Source organism: Vulpes lagopus, chromosome 22 (genome assembly GCF_018345385.1).
Source record: "Vulpes lagopus strain Blue_001 chromosome 22, ASM1834538v1, whole genome shotgun sequence".
NCBI lineage: Eukaryota > Metazoa > Chordata > Mammalia > Carnivora > Canidae > Vulpes > Vulpes lagopus.
Genome location: NC_054845.1, coordinates 30,271,076 through 30,286,580, shown reverse-complemented (window position 1 = coordinate 30,286,580; position 15,505 = coordinate 30,271,076). Strand labels below are relative to the sequence as shown.

Genomic DNA, 15,505 nt, shown 5'->3' with positions numbered 1-15,505 from the left:
TCCCCTTTTTTCATTTGAATATCAATGATTAAACGGCAACGCGGAGGTGAGGGCTTGACAGGTGCGCGGGAGGCTGGAGATCCCACGCCCCCGTCTTCTAAGGGAGCCTAACTCAGGACTCCTCCTCTTCCCTCTGAGCATGCGCGAAGCACCATCGGCCACGCCCACAGCCCCGTACGAGCCAATCCACAGCCGAGGGGCGGTTGATTGGCATTCAGCGGGAAAGACCCCGGATCCCGATTGGACACGCCCTGTTGTGGGCGGGCCTACAGGACCGGAATCCGGAAGCGTGGCGGCGCTGCTCCGGCCCTGGAGCGGGTCGTGCGGGGAGAGAGCGGGGGGCCCGGATCGCCATGGCGGCGCTGCGGCGGCACGGTACGCTGGGGGCGGCCTGCGGGCGGGGCGGCGGGGCGGCGGGGCGGCGGAGCCCCCAGGCCCTGCCCTCGGACCCGGCCCGGACCCGGGACCCCTGGGCCACCGTCCTCCCGGACGGGGGGGCTCCCCCCTCCCCGACGTCTCCCCCGGGCCAGGCTGCCCCGGACCCGGTCCCGGAGGGCGCGTCCTCCCCTCCCCCGGACCGGGCGCTGTCCTCCCCTGCCCCCGGACCAGGGCGCTGCTCGGGCCGGGCGCTGTCCTCCCCCTGCCCCCGGACCCAGGCGCTGTCCCACCCCGACCCGGCAGGCGCTGTTGGCCAGGGTCCTCCCCCCGCGGCGGGCGCTGTCCTCCCCCTGCCCCCAGGACCCAGGGCGCTGTCCCTCCCCCTCCCACCCAGGACCCAGGGCGCTGCCTCCCCCTGCCCCCCGGACCCAGGGCGCTGTCCTCCCCCCCCGGAGGACCAGGGCGCTGCCCTCCCCCTCCCCCCGGCAGGACCAGGGCGCTGCCTCCCCACCCGGGACCAGGGCGCTGTCTACCCCACGGACCCAGGGCGCTGTCCTCCCCCCTGCCCCCCAGGACCCAGGGCGCTGCCTCCCCCTGCCCCGGACCAGGGCGCTGTCCTCCCCCACCCCCCGGCCAGGACCCCCCTGGGCGCTGCCCTCCCCCCACCCCCCGCCAGGACCCAGGGCGCTGCCCTCCCCCCACCCCCGGGACCCAGGGCGCTGTCCTACCCCCACCCCCCAGGACCCAGGGCGCTGTCCTCCCCCCTGCCCCCACAGGACCCAGGGCGCTGTCCTCCCCCTTGCCCCCCAGGACCCAGGGCGCTGTCCTCCCCCTGCCCCCGGGACCCAGGGCGCTGCCCTCCCCCCCCACCCCCGGGGACCCAGGGCGCCTGTCCTCCCCCCTGCCCCCCCAGGACCCAGGGCGCTGTCCTCCCCCCTGCCCCCAGGACCCAGGGCGCTGTCCCCTCCCCCTTGCCCCCCAGGACCCAGGGCGCTGTCCTCCCCCCTGCCCCCCCTGGACCCAGGGCGCTGTCCTCCCCCCCTGCCCCCCAGGACCCAGGGCGCTGTCCTCCCCCTTGCCCCCAGGACCCAGGGCGCTGTCCTCCCCCCTCTGCCCCCCAGGACCCAGGGCGCTGTCCTCCCCCTCTGCCCCCAGGACCCAGGGCGCTGCCCTCCCCCACCCCCGGGACCCAGGGCGCTGTCCTCCCCCTGCCCCCCCCGGGACCCAGGGCGCTGCCTCCCCCCCCACCCCCGGGACCCAGGGCGCTGTCCTCCCCCCTGCCCCCCAGGACCCAGGGCGCTGTCCTCCCCCTGCCCCCCAGGACCAGGGCGCTGTCCTCCCCCTGCCCCCACAGACCCAGGGGCGCTGTCCTCCCCCTGCCCCCCCAGGACCCAGGGCGCTGGTCCTCCCCCTGCCCCCCAGGACCCAGGGCGCTGTCCTCCCCCTGCCCCCCAGGACCCAGGGCGCTGTCCTCCCCCCTGCCCCCCAGGGACCCAGGGCGCTGTCCTCCCCCTGCCCCCCAGGACCCAGGGCGCTGTCCTCCCCCCTGCCCCCCAACCCAGGGCGCTGTCCTCCCCCCTGCCCCCCAGGGACCCAGGGCGCTGTCCTCCCCCTGCCCCCCAGGACCCAGGGCGCTGTCCTTCCCCCCTGCCCCCCGGACCCAGGGCGCTGTCCTCCCCCCTGCCCCCCAGGACCCAGGGCGCTGTCCTCCCAGGGCGCTGCCTCCAGCACCCACAGGACCCAGGGCGCTGTCCTCCCCCCACCCCCGGGACCCAGGGCGCTGTCCTCCCCCCTGCCCCCAGGACCCAGGGCGCTGTCCCTCCCCCCTGCCCCCCGGGACCCAGGGCGCTGTCCTCCCCCCCTGCCCCCCAGGACCCAGGGCGCTGTGCCTCCCCCCACCCCCCCCGGGACCAGGGCGCTGTCCTCCCCCAGCCCCCCGGGACCCAGGGCGCGGTCTCCCCCCTGCCCCCCCGGACCAGGGCGCCGTCCTACCCCCCCACCACCCAGGACCCAGGGCGCTGTCCTACCCCCCACCCCCCGGGACCAGGGCGCTGTCCTCCCCCCTGCCCCCCGGGACCCAGGGCGCTGTCCTACCCCCCACCCCCAGGACCCCAGGGCGCTGTCCTACCCCCACCCCCCAGGACCCAGGGCGCTGTCCTACCCCCCACCCCCCGGGGACCCAGGCGCTGTCCCTCCCACCCTGTCCCCAGGACCCAGGCGCTGCCCCTCCCCCCACCCCCGGGACCCAGGGCGCTGTCCTCCCCCCTGCCCCCCAGGACCCAGGGCGCTGTCCTCCCCCTGCCCCCCGGGACCCCAGGGCGCTGTCCTACCCCCCACCCCCCAGGACCCAGGGCGCTGTCCTACCCCCACCCCCCAGGACCCAGGGCGCTGTCCTACCCCCCACCCCCCAGGACCCAGGGCGCTGTCCTACCCCCCACCCCCCGGGACCCAGGGCGCTGTCCTCCCCCCTGTCCCCCAGGACCCAGGGCGCTGCCCCTCCCCCCCCCCCCGGGACCCAGGGCGCTGTCCTCCCCCTGCCCCCCCAGGACCCAGGGCGCTGTCCTCCCCCTGCCCCCCGGGACCCAGGGCGCTGTCCTACCCCCCACCCCCCGGGACCCAGGGCGCTGTCCTCCCCCCTCTCCCCCAGGACCCAGGGCGCTGTCCTCCCCCCCGCCCCCCGGGACCCAGGGCGCTGTCCTTCCCCCTCCCCTCCCCCCGAGACCCAGGGCGCTGTCCTCCCCCCCCCCCCCGGGCCCCAGGGCGCTGTCCTCCCCCTGCCCCCCGGGACCCAGGGCGCTGTCCTCCCCCCACCCCCCGGGCCCCAGGGCGCTGTCCTCCCCCTGCCCCCCGGGACCCAGGGCGCTGTCCTCCCCCTGCCCCCCGGGACCCAGGGCGCTGTCCTCCTCTATTTTCCGTATCCACGCATCCAGGGGTTTTTAGATGCCACATATAAGTGGGGTCATATTGTATTTGTCTTTGTTTGACGTATTTCATCTAGCATGAGGCTCTCAAGGTCCACCTATGTGGTTGCAAATGGCAAGATCACCTTTCTTAATGGTTCAGTATACCGTTGTGTATATACACTACAACATCTTCATTCATCCATCCTGGAGGACCCCTAGGCTGTTCCATGCCTTAGCTACTGTAATAGTGCACCAGTGAACATGAGGGTGCAGATACCTCTTTGAGCTCCTGATTTCATTTCCTCTGAATAAATATTCAAAAGTGCAGTTGCTGGGTTGTAGAGAAGCTCTATGTTCAACTTCTTGAGGACCCTCCACACTGTTCTCCAGAGTGGCTGCACCAGCTTGCATTCCCACCTACAGTGTAAAAGGGCTCTCCTTTCTCCACGTCCTTGCCAACATTTGTCATTTTTTGCCTTTTTGATTATTGCCATTCTAACAGGTGTGAGGTTATTTCTCACTGTGGTTTGGATTTGCATTTCCCTGGTGACTAGTGGTGTTGAACATCTTTTTATGTGTCTATTGGCCATCTGGATGTCTTCTCTAAAAGAATTTCTATTCAGATCCTCTGCCCGTTTTTTAATTAGCTTGGTATTTTGTTGTTGAGTTGTGTACATTTTTCATCTATATTGGGTGTGAACGCGTTCTAGGTGTGTGACTGGCAGATGTCTACTCCCGGTCCCCAGGCTTCCTCGTCCTGTTGATGGGTTTGTCTGCTGTGTGGAAGCCTGTGGCTTGATGTGTCCCAATTGTGGATTTCTACTTTTCTTCCTTATGCTTTAGGTGTCCTGTCCAAAAATCATCACCAGGACCCATATCGAGAAGCTCTTTCCCTGTGTTGTCTTCTAGGAGTTTTATGGTTTCAGGTAAAAGCGAAGGTTTTGATACATTTCTTATGTTATTTGGATTAGTTCAGGCTGTGGTTTTCTTTTTTCTTTCTTTTAAAATGGATGATTGTGGTTTTGCCCTTTGAAATGAGAAGTCAAATATCCATTTTAGTTAATAAGCACTTGCATAAAATATGAAAAAGTAACTAATTTCTCAACCAGGCAGAGTATGGAATCAGTAAATAGAGTCCCCATCTCTGTGGCTTCCTTTATAGGAAAGCACTGTGGGTGCCTCCCTCTTGCTCTCATCCCACTGAGTCTTGACTTCACTTAGTGAGCTTTAAACACAGATCATCATAGGTTAAAATGGCTTAATTTCTAACCAGTCAGATGTTAGTCTCCAAAATGAACATTAAAACATCTTAATGAGTGCTCACACCACTGCTTTTACACACACGCACACACGCCAAAAGGAGTGAAGGCTCTGTGGGATGGCTGTCAAGCCCCCAGTGTTTCTTCTCCGTCACACCGGGGCCCTTCCTGTAGTGCACATCCCACACGTTGCCATGACCCTTCTAAGCCTCACACTGAGTGCTCTTCCCCCTGCAAGATGTCGGGGTCATCTTAGTGCACCTAGTGAACTTGTAAAAAGCTTTCTCTGCTCACCAAATTAAGATGGATGAAACCCTGCATTGTTTTACTCATTTAGGAGCCTTCTCTAAAAAAGCTCTCCTTCCCCTGGGGGATAGGTGATAAAATTGTCAGAGTGAGGTTTTAAGACACTGCAGTCAGAAGGATGGATTAGAAAGCCTTGGAAGTGTAAAATTTAAGTGGGAAGCAAAATACTAGTTTTGTGAGTCTTTTTAACAAGATCACTGAAGAGCACGTCTCTGGGACAACATTCTGCTTCCAGAAACACTTACTGGAGATTGCAGTTGGAAAAGTCTGAACATTCGTACCTTATTGAAGCCCATGGTTTGGGAACCGTGCGGCGGAGAGGGCCGTGGCTGGTGCAGACTTGCCCTCACAGCTCTGCTCTCTTGCCGCCCAGTGCCCCTTCAAAGACACCGGGTCGCGTGCAGAACTCGCACTTAACACTCGCTCCCACAGCAAACGGTCACGGAGTCTGCTGAGCGTGTGTGACATCTTCATGCCCTGGGAACACAGCAGGGACTTGGACGCTTTGGCTCTAGCTAGGCAGGTTCCAGGCTATCCCTTCAGGCTACAGTCACTGCTGTGGCTGAGCCACATCCCAGGAAGAAGATACTCCGCTCTGGCACAGACCGAGTAAGCATGACAAGGGCAGGCTGGCATCCCGTCTGAAGCTGGACAGCAGCCGGCTTCCCTGGGAGCAGAGAGCTCCCCCTAGTCCTGTATCTTTCTGATGCATCCATCTCCTCTGAGACAATTTGTAGGATTCATGGGGAGGATATTTTGCCTTTGCAGCAATACTACTTGACTAAGAAGCAAAAATTTTTTTTTAATGTGCTGTATTTAATGTGGAGAAATGTATGAACGGTACTAGCAGATGTCTCCTGGACAAGCCTGTGAGTTAGCAGGCAGGCAATGAAGTGAACAGCCCTCCAGGACTGAAGCAACTCACAGGAAGGCCCCCATGTCCTAAGTGGTGGGGAAGTGGCTTCCTTCCCTCTGGGGGAGGTGGGCCAATATCCAGCGCTTACTGGAGTGCTGACTCAGGTGGGGACTGGCTGTGCTCATGCTCACGGGAGCAGAGGTGGGGAGAGCCTGCAGCAGCAGGACAGCATCCGGAAGGAGAAGGATGGCCAGGTGGCCTGGGTCGGCCCCAGGGCCAGCTCTTTGGGGAGGGGCATTCCCAGGGAAGAGGCAGGCTGCAGGAGGGTCTGGTCCCCTTCTCACAGGCTGCTGGCCTCAGTAGCTGCACAGTTAAGTCTTCACATGAGTTCCCAGGTATAGTGTCCAGCCACCTTCCTCCCAGGCGCCTCCCCAGGCCGCCTGCCCAGGCCTATTCTCCTGTAGTGGGAGCACAGTACTTCTTGAAGTAACCCATCCATTTTGAGGAATGCTGCCCGCCCTACTTCTCCTTGGGTGTGGTTTTGCTGGAGCGCGTAAGGGGAGTCTGGTAGCTTGTCCCACAATGCCTCCTCTGCCTCCTCAGAGGCTGGAGTACCTCATCCTCCCTGCTTCCCAGCCCCTGCTATGGGATGCTCTGCACGCTCCGGAATGCCTCTCCCGGGAGGCATGCTCCAGCTGGCTTCCAAAACAGAGGATACCTAACTGCAGGCAGGCCAGCCTGCTGAGAGCGTGGGCTCCGTCCCCGGCCAGGAGGGACACGCTCGCCTCTGGTCCGCCGTCTGCACTGTAGACGCCCCTGGCCCTCACTCCCTGCTCCTGTGCCGATGAGATGAGCACTGGGTGGAAAGCGTAGAATGAACAGGTTCAAGTCAAGAGCATGGCAGAGTGCCCGTGCCCCAGCAGTGCACCTCTTTCTCATCTGGCACCCCCACCGCGGGCCAGCCACTTGTTGACCCTAAGATCTCTCATCACGATGAAACGGTCATCTCCTCCTCTCACATGATCAGGATTAAGTGAGTGAGTGTCTGTGGCCCTGGCCTCCCACCTCTGCACACTTGCATGTTCCCCAGGATACCACATCCAGCCCTGACCTATCTCCACCTACACCTGCCTGCCAGGCCCATGAGGCAGATGGCCAGGTGGGGGAATGTGTGTAGTGCACAGAGTCCCATTGCTTCTTAATGAGACCTTGCTCCTGCCCTGCCTGACCTTCAGGGGATGAGCCTCTCCTGGGAGCTGGGAGTATGTGGCCAGCTGAACCACTGGAGCCACAAGGTCCTTGTCCTCCAGGGACCCTGGCTGGGTGCAGCCTGCACTGTGAGTGGTCTCAGTTCCAGCTGGCCTCATCCCCTTCCCTGTGTCCTTGCCTCTGTGTTCAGCATAACCCACCCCTCACTGTGGGGCTATGTGTGGTTCAGGTGCTAATGACAGCGACCCTGGAGCAGTGGGGCTGGGATAGGGTGTCTGTGTGTCTGTGCGTGCAGGTGTGTATCCATGTGTGTATGTGCATGCACATACATATGTGCATGCATATGTGTCTGTTCGTATGTGCACGTGTGTCTGCATGCATGTGCATCTCTGTTCATGTGTGCACAAGTATGTGCACATGCATGCGTGTCTGTTCATGTGTGCATGTGCATGTCTGTATGTATCTCTGTGTGTGCATGCACATGTGTGTCTGCATGTCTGTGCGTGCATCGTCTCCCATCACACCCTCAGACTTACACACTCTGCCATCAGCCCCCTCTGGAGCCTCAGAACCACAGGCTCTGGTTGGGATGCACCTGTACTGGAAAGAGACCTCTGTTCGTCTGCTGAGCTGTGTGCCTCGTGGCTGTGGGGGCGCAGCTTCATCCTTGGGCCTGTGAAGCTTCCTCGGTAGAGATAGCCCGGCCCGGCTTTACTTATTCATGTGAGTCCTCAGGGCAGAGCCAGCAGGGCTGGATCAGCACCCCTACCCCAGCCTGTCAGCCCCCGTGAAGGTATGTGCCCTCTCACACACGGCTGCCCTCTGGGGCATCAGATCAGATTCCTGTCTGAATTCTGCTACCAGGCAGGCTTCCTGTGCTCAGCAGGCATTTCCTGAAATGAATGACTTGGGTAAGAGACAAACAGATGGCTCTGTACAGACCACGAATCCTGGGCCCTGGCTACCCAGAAGCAGCTGCGTTGGGGTAGGAATTGTGAGCTACCAGAGGTTTCCAGCATAGCGGGGCTGGTGTTTGCTCCCGTAAGGGACAGATCTGAGAGTGGACAGGGTAATTATGGGAAGGGGCAGGGCCAGCAGCAGGAGGGCCAGCCAGCCTGTGGTTGGGGTTTCACCGGTAGGTGGGGACAGCCGGGAGTAAGGCAGCAGCCCTGGGGAACAGAAGTTCCTCCTGAAACATGGGGACTGACCTTGTAAGTCCAGTGACATGTGGGTGGTTGCAGACTGCTGTCTTGTGGATCAGATGTAAGTCCGGGTGGGGCATGTGGACAGAGTGAGTTCTATCACCTGGACACCAGGTGCCCACCCTGAAGACACAGCAGCAGGCCCCATCCCTAAGTGGAGGTGGGTTTAAGGACCCTGAGTCGTTGGCACCTCCCAGTCTGTGTTGCTCTCCCCACCCCTGCAGCCCTCCCAAAGCAGGTGGTTAACCTAACTGCTGGTGCTAGTGACCGGCTGCCAGCCTCGCCATGTGTGCTTTGGGTGGAATTTAAGATCTAGTAGATGAAAAAGCCAACATTCATGAAATTGGGAAAAATGAAACTTTTGGCGTAGGCAGGAAAGCATCCTGTGTGTGCCCAGGACATGAAAGCCAGTGTCCGAGGGGCACGTGAGCCTCGTGGGGCCGTGCTGCTCCCTTAGCATGCTCGGTGAGGCCGGGAGCCACCCGGCCCTGCATCCCTGCCATGTCCCCGCTGGGACAGACCTGCTGACGGCTGGTGCAGTAAGTCATGTTAGACACTCTACAAGGAAAAATTTAGGACAAAGTTGGGAATTTTTTTTTTTTAAGTGAAGTTTTGGGAGAAAAAAGAATATTCAGTAAATCTAATCCTTAGATGGGACGAGCACATCAGACTGGTCACGGTGTATGTTCTGATTATCTCCCCTTTGAGTGCCATTTGTGGTTTTATTTTGAGCACTGTTTCCCTTTTAATTAGTACTTCAGAAAGCTTGCCAACTCTTGCTTAAATCTTAGCTAATTATTCTTTCATTTATGATTCTATTATGAAGCTCATTAAGAAACTCATTCATTAAATTAGCATATTATCCTGAACTTTCCTTTCTTGTGAAGTGACATAGTACTATTATGAATTTATTCCTAGATTATAGACAATGGTTAAATACCTAGCCTCATTATTGGGATAAAATGGAAAAAATAAAACATTGAATATTGTTGAGAAAGCTGTGGATAGGCTGGCAGGTACTCAACAGGCATTTAAATATAGTCTTTCTTGAAAAGATAAAACTCAAACTATCTAGTTCCAAGAAATACAGTAACCCTGACAAATTTCAGCTTCGAGTGTCTGTTGCACCCTGGTACACCGAGCCAGGATGGAAGCGGGGGTGACGCGACCCAGGATTTGTTGTTGCTAACACCGTGAGTGTGCGTGCGTGTCTGTGGCTGGTGTGCCCTGGAGGGTGTGCCCCTTGCACCAGGCTTTGGTGAGGACGGGGCACGATCGCTAAGCCACTAAGCTTCTATCCGTGTCCTTTTCTAGTCTGGTTTCCGACAGCAGTTTTTCATTTAAATATGGTTTCAAAAAGCCTGGTGACTCTCGATTCTATGTCATCACTTCCCACTTGTCAGTGTGTCCACTGGAAATTCTATAAAGGTGCGCCGTAAACCTATTCGTTCTATGTTTTCCTCTCAAAACTTTTAAAGGTTAGCGTCACTGTTTGGGGTCCCTTCTACTTTTGTGTGATTCCCAGGAGTATGTGGTCCATCCCTTCCCCATAACATCCAGCCTTGAAACTCTGGCGTTGGAGCTGGCTTCTTTCCTCGTGTCCTCAGATGAGCTCTACACATATTTTGTTTGTCCTCTCCGAGTCGGGCTTTTCCAGACACACTGGCCTGTAGGGATGCTAACGGGGGTTTTGATATACTTGTCTGGAGAATCACAAATGAGGAAACATCATTTCTGCTCTCAACCATCCCAGGCTCTCCCGATGTACAACGTGTGTCTAGTAGAACGTAGCTTTACCCCCATTTGAAGTGAAGTGTGCCGTGTACGCAAATATTGAGAGAGTATGTGCTACTTTGCGACCAGAGTGAGCTCACTCCTTGATATTATGGGGTGCGTTTTCTGTACCACATATTTGTAATCTTCTTTGCTTTTCTCAGGATGGGGTATTACACAAGAAAAAGTTCCTATTTCCATTTCTTTTCTCATACGAGTCTGTTCGAATGGAACACACTGCTTTTTGCTCCCTTTGGGAGCCTGCCGGCCAGGAAGCACAGCTGACGTGCAACCCATTCCCTAGCGGGAGCCAGCTCACCTGCCACAGGTGTCCTCAGGCTCTGCTCTTGAGGCACAGCACACAGGAGAGCGATTTCCTTGAAATGCAGCCGTTTACACCTTTGTTAAAAAAGGAACACACTCTTCCCTTTTGTATACTCAGATGTTAGATTTTAAAACCAGTAATTACGCTGAAAAAGAGTTAATGTTTGTAGTGAGTAAACACACAACTTCAACAAACCAGAAGTGACAGATGCTTTTAAAAAATAATGCTTTATGGGCAGCCCGGGTGGCTCAGCGGTTAAGCACCGCCTTCAGCCCAGGGCCTGATCCTGGAGACCCTGGATCAAGTCCCACGTCGGGCTCCCTGCATGGAGCCTGCTTCTCCCTTCACCTGTGTCTCTGCCCCCGCCCCCACCATGTCTCTCATGAATAAATAAATAAAATCTTCTTTAAAAATTAAAAAATAAATAAAAATGATGATTTACTATGTACCAGTATCCTGAAAAAAATACTGGTACCTTCTTCTATGTTCTGCTTTTTTTTTTAGCATGAATCACTATAGAGATCTGGCCAGTTGGTAGACATGCTTTGTTTACAGAATTAAGTCCCTATCTGTGGGAAATCATCCAGCAGTTCAGAGGGTACGTGTTTTATTCATAGCTGGAGGCTCCAAGTAGCAGTGAGAGTTCAAGTGGCTCTGAGACGTGTTTTCAGGCCTAAGCTAGCCGACTATTTCTGTTTAAATAAACCCTGAGCTCTTTTAGTAATAGGAAACTCCAGATGACTGCTCCATGCGCCACGGTGTCCCTGGACACCAGGCACTGCCGTGTGCCGTCGTGCGGTGGGCAGGAACAGATGCTCGGGATGTCTGCTGGTCTTGGGGCGCAGCTGTTCCTTCCAGTCCCCCACAGCATCTGACTCCTGACGTTAACCTCCACCACTGAGTCTCCAAGCCTGGGGTAGAGCGAAGTGTGTCACTGTCACCATGTCTTCCAGCAATAGTAGTTGCCAGAAAGTTACTTTGTTACACACTGCTCTTTAAAGCGTTTGTTTTTTTTTTTAACATAATATTTTTAAAAAGACGTTATGTCTTAAGTTGTGGCAATTGAAAGCATTCCGTCATCATGCTTAGCAAATGGTTTCATTCTGAGATACCTGGATGTTCGGATTGGGTTAAGATTTACTAGTTAAAATTCTCCTTGTTATAAGTAAGTAAGTAAATAAATAAATAAATAAGAGTAAATAAATAAATAAAAGTTAAATTCTCCTTGAAGAGAAAAAACTCCCCCTTGATACTGAGATGCACGTTGTGACACGTCTTAGATCACCTCTTCTCATGCCTGGAGATGGTGCAGTTTGTGAGCCAGCTGTGGATCACGGATAATACAAGGTAAAACCAGTATTTGCCAGTGTCTGGTGTCCAAGGCAGCCTGAACAAGTGTCAGGAATTGTACATCAGGCACTTGTTCCCCGTGATGATGTCATGACCAGGAGTCGGGGTGGGAACAAATCTCTCCAACCTTCCCGCTGCCAGAGCACAAGCATGCTGCCACCAAGTAGCTGGACACCAGGGTTGTCCTGGAGAAGCCTGTGGTTCCACAGGAAAGGGTGGGTTTTTGCTTGCGAGGTTTTAACATCTGTTGCTGTAGGACAAAAATCACGGTGGCCCCTGGAGTTATAAGATTCTTAACCCAGCTCAGCTTAGGATGCTGGAAGTTTCTCTTTCTCAGTTTTTGGACTACAGTGTTCAGTTTTAAATTTTAAGATTAGGAGAATCACCTTTGCCGTTTATTAAAAAGTAACCTGAACAGATCCTCTTGATCTCTTTGAACCTGCCCTCCCCCACTCTTCCCCTCACAGAACAGCTTAGGATGTAAACTTACAGAACTTTTAGGTTTGTATCTGCTTTTGTTTTCAAATCCTGCACATACAGCCTGCTTTCCTGCATTCTTACGTTGTTGGGAGGTTGTTTGCAGTAACTCTGTGGTTGCTGTGCGTGCCAGGTGTGCAGCCGTGGCGTCCTGGACGGATGCAGTACCGTGCACGTGCGACCAAACGCGTCTGTGGCAGGACCGTTGTACCGGTGAGCTCCCTGCGCCCCAGGCCCTGCCTGTGACCCCGGCTCCTGGAGCAGCTCGTGGTGTCGGGAAGTGGCCACGGGCCGCGGGGCACAGGTGCAGGGTCGGAGAGGGGAGCTCCGTGCTGCGTGCTTAAGATACCAGGTGCAGCGTGTGTCGGGCACCAGGACGCGTGTGTCTGTGTTGGGAAGCGTGTAAGGAAGAGAGGTGCCGCAGAAAGTGCTCGCAGGTGGGGCGGGAGCGCGTGGACGGCCAGGCGCGGTGGGCACAGTCACGTCTGTGTCGGTGCCACTGTGGCCGGGGCATTTCCGTCCGCTGTGGCGGTGGGAGGTGCCGGGTCAGCCCCCCTTCGTGCAGGGGCCTCCCTAGGGGGGAGCCCGCTGCCATCCGCAGCCGAAAGCCTGCGCCTTCCCTCTGTACCTGCTGACGACCACGGGGCGTTTCTTGTGAGCATCGTGCAGAACAGGCTGTTTGTCCCCGCAGTCCTGTTTGGGTGACGCGCCAAGGCACGTGCCTGTGACCCCGCCGTGCAGAAGGCTTTGGGAACGCTGCGCCTGGGCAGATCGTCTCGGAAGTGCACTTTGCGTCGGGTCCCGCGCTCCCACAGATTTTGTAGAATGTTCAGCAAAGTCAAAGCGCCTGGGGAATCTCTCACTGCTAGGACGTGCGGTCCTCGACGCCAGCGTCATTAGCAGGGCCAGCTTGCTTGGCGCAGGGGAGCGCCCTGCCCGGGAGCCGGCCCGGGCCGGTGGGTTCCCACGATTCTCTCGGGTCTCCACGGAGGAGGGGGCCCTTGCGGATCTTTAAACCCGAGCTGTGTTTTTCCAACTGGAGCAGGTCAGTGGGAGGCCCTCCTGTGGCGGCTGCCTGGCAGCGTCCCCGCGCGCTGGCGCCCAGCGTCCTGACCCCAGGGCAGCTCTCTCCTGTTTCGTTGTGTCTAAATTTACCAAGGTTAAAACAAACTCATTTTATTAACCTTTCCCCTCACCTTTTCCAGGACGCTGCTTTGAGGTTTATGCCTGTTCCTTATCCACACTTCAGGACAAATATTTATCCATTATGACGGCTTTCCTTCCAGTTAGAGCAGAATGCCCCCTAACCTAAACCCAGTGAAAAACGTGCATGAGCATGAAGACGCGGGTCGCTTCCTAGCTACAGCCGTGAGCGTGTGCAGTCGTGGTGGATGCAGCAGCCCCCTTGAGTACACACCGGGTTCATATTCACCACAACCCAGGCCTGCCGCCCGCTCAACCCAGCCTGGCTCCTGTCCCCTGTGTCCACACCTGTGGGCATCCCAGGCTGCTGCTCCTGTGGGGAGGGGGTCCTCTCATGGACCAAGCTGGGGGGCCCCTGATAGAAAGTACAGGGACCTGTGAAAGGTGGTGCTGGGGGTCCTCCGAGGGACGGTCCTGGGGGCTCTTGGGGGGACAATGCTAGGTTGTTGTCACATACATCCCCTTTTCTCTCTGATGGTAAATATCAGGCTACGTCTTTATTTTATATAAAATCCATTTGTGATTTAAATGAACTACTAAGAAGAATTCCTCTTTCTTTGTCACTTGATTGTAGTGTTTGTGGAAAAAGTGCTGAAGAGGCTTTTCCCTAGTCCCTGTGGCCAAGAGAAGAGTGGACCCGTGACTGCAGCTTCGGAGCAACCAGCCGAGCGAGCGGCCGCTGCGGAGGTCACAGGCAGCAGTGTCCCCACGGTGCCAGGTGACGGGCTTGCAGGTGTGGGGGGTCAGCGACAGATTTCTGGCAACCGTCACATTGCCCCGGAGCAGGCGGCTCTGGCCTGGCCGCGGTGGGTGCCAAGCTCCCTGGCTCTCACAACTGGCAGGGTAGGGGTCCCTGACCTGTGCTCCAGCCCAGGGTGCTCAGGGGGCAGAGAAGGCAGCAGTGCAGCCTCTGTCCCAGACCAGCTCAGGACTCTGCTGGGTGCTTGGGTTCACCAGCACGCCGCTCTCTGGCCCCGGAGACCACCGTTGACCCTGCCGGCCTCGGCTTCCCATGCCGTGGCCACCCTGGCCCAGCCGCTGGCCCTGCCTTGGCTCTGTCCACACAGCACAGGCTCCTGACAACTGTCCTACTTTGGTCCCTAACGCACTGGTGTTTGGCAGAGGTCTGCCCAAGCTCCTCAGACAGGAGGGTGGTGGCCGTGGAAGCCTCATTAGCTGGCTCCCCGGCAGCATGGGGTCTCCCGCTGGCAAGGGGCCACTCTGCAGGGTTGGGGCACCAGCGAGCGTAGGACACATATGGGCAATGCCTGAGTCCCGTCCTTGGGCTTGTTTCTGGCTCTTCTGGCGTGAGTCTGCTCTGGACTTTGTTCCCACGCCACTATTCCTGGGCGCTGGCCTTTCCCCTGCTGTCCTCCCGATGCAGGGTCAGGACACAGCGACCACCCCTCGCCAGAGCCGGGGCGCACCAGGCAGCCACCGCTCGCTTTCTTTGGGGGCTTTGTCCCACATGCGCAGTTCTCAGACCCACACTGGCCCTCGAATGCCTGTGGCCCAGGTTGTCACAGCAGGCATGTCCCTGAATGCCAGGCCGTGTAGACGCTGGTTCTGAGTCCCTGCGTGGCCCTGGCTTGGAGCAGGGAATTCTTAGTACCTGTGAGGAGTTACAAGGGTAGGCATGGCGTGGTGGAGTGGCGAGGACCAGTGGGACCAGGGGCTGTGTCCCATGAGGCAGGGAACAGAGGATGGCTTTCTCTGTCCGTTTGGTTATTTCACAGATGCTGGTGAACGAACCTAACTTCTGTGCTTTTGTGTGAAAAATCCATATAATGTACAGCAACTTGTTTTCTGAGAGAGAACAGCGAGCTTGCGGGGCAGAGGGGGAAAGAGAATCCCAAGCAGACTCCCGAGCGAGCACGTAACCCCACACAGGGGCTCAATCCCACGACCCTGAGATCATGACCTGAGCTGAAATCAGGAGTCGGACGCTTCACCAACTAAGCTACCCAGACGCCCCTTATTTTTTTTTTTTTCGATAAAATTCGCTTACCCTCAAGTTTACTGTTTTAGCCCTTTCAAAGCAGTTATTTTTAGTATATTCACAACACTGTGCAAACAGCACCACTAATTCCAGAATATAGTTATCATTCCAGAAACAACCCGGTGCCCGTGGGCAGCCACTCCCATCCCCGTCCCTACCTGCTGTCCTGGGGGTTTGCGTCTTCTGCACAGCCCACATGTGGACACCTACGCTACGTGGCCTTTGTGAGTGGCTGCCCTCACCTGGGCCCTGCACGTCGTATCTG

General features: G+C 57.4%; 1 protein-coding gene across 5 annotated transcripts in view; it reads left to right on the top strand.

Moving 5' to 3' along the window:
* Nucleotides 1-265: 265 nt before the first annotated feature.
* Nucleotides 266-15,505, top strand: part of ERICH1 (glutamate rich 1) — a 46,906-nt gene continuing 31,666 nt past the window's right edge. For 4 of the 5 annotated variants that reach the window (XR_005985081.1, XR_005985080.1, XM_041737561.1 and 1 more), the window contains exons 1-2: nt 266-375; nt 13,816-13,974. Coding sequence is in view for 3 of the 5 variants with exons in the window: in XM_041737561.1 (XP_041593495.1) it covers nt 354-375; nt 13,816-13,974 (181 nt within the window). In the remaining 2 variants the exon portion in view is untranslated. The remainder of the gene's footprint in view (nt 376-13,815; nt 13,975-15,505) is intronic. The other variant, XM_041737562.1, reaches the window with a different exon arrangement.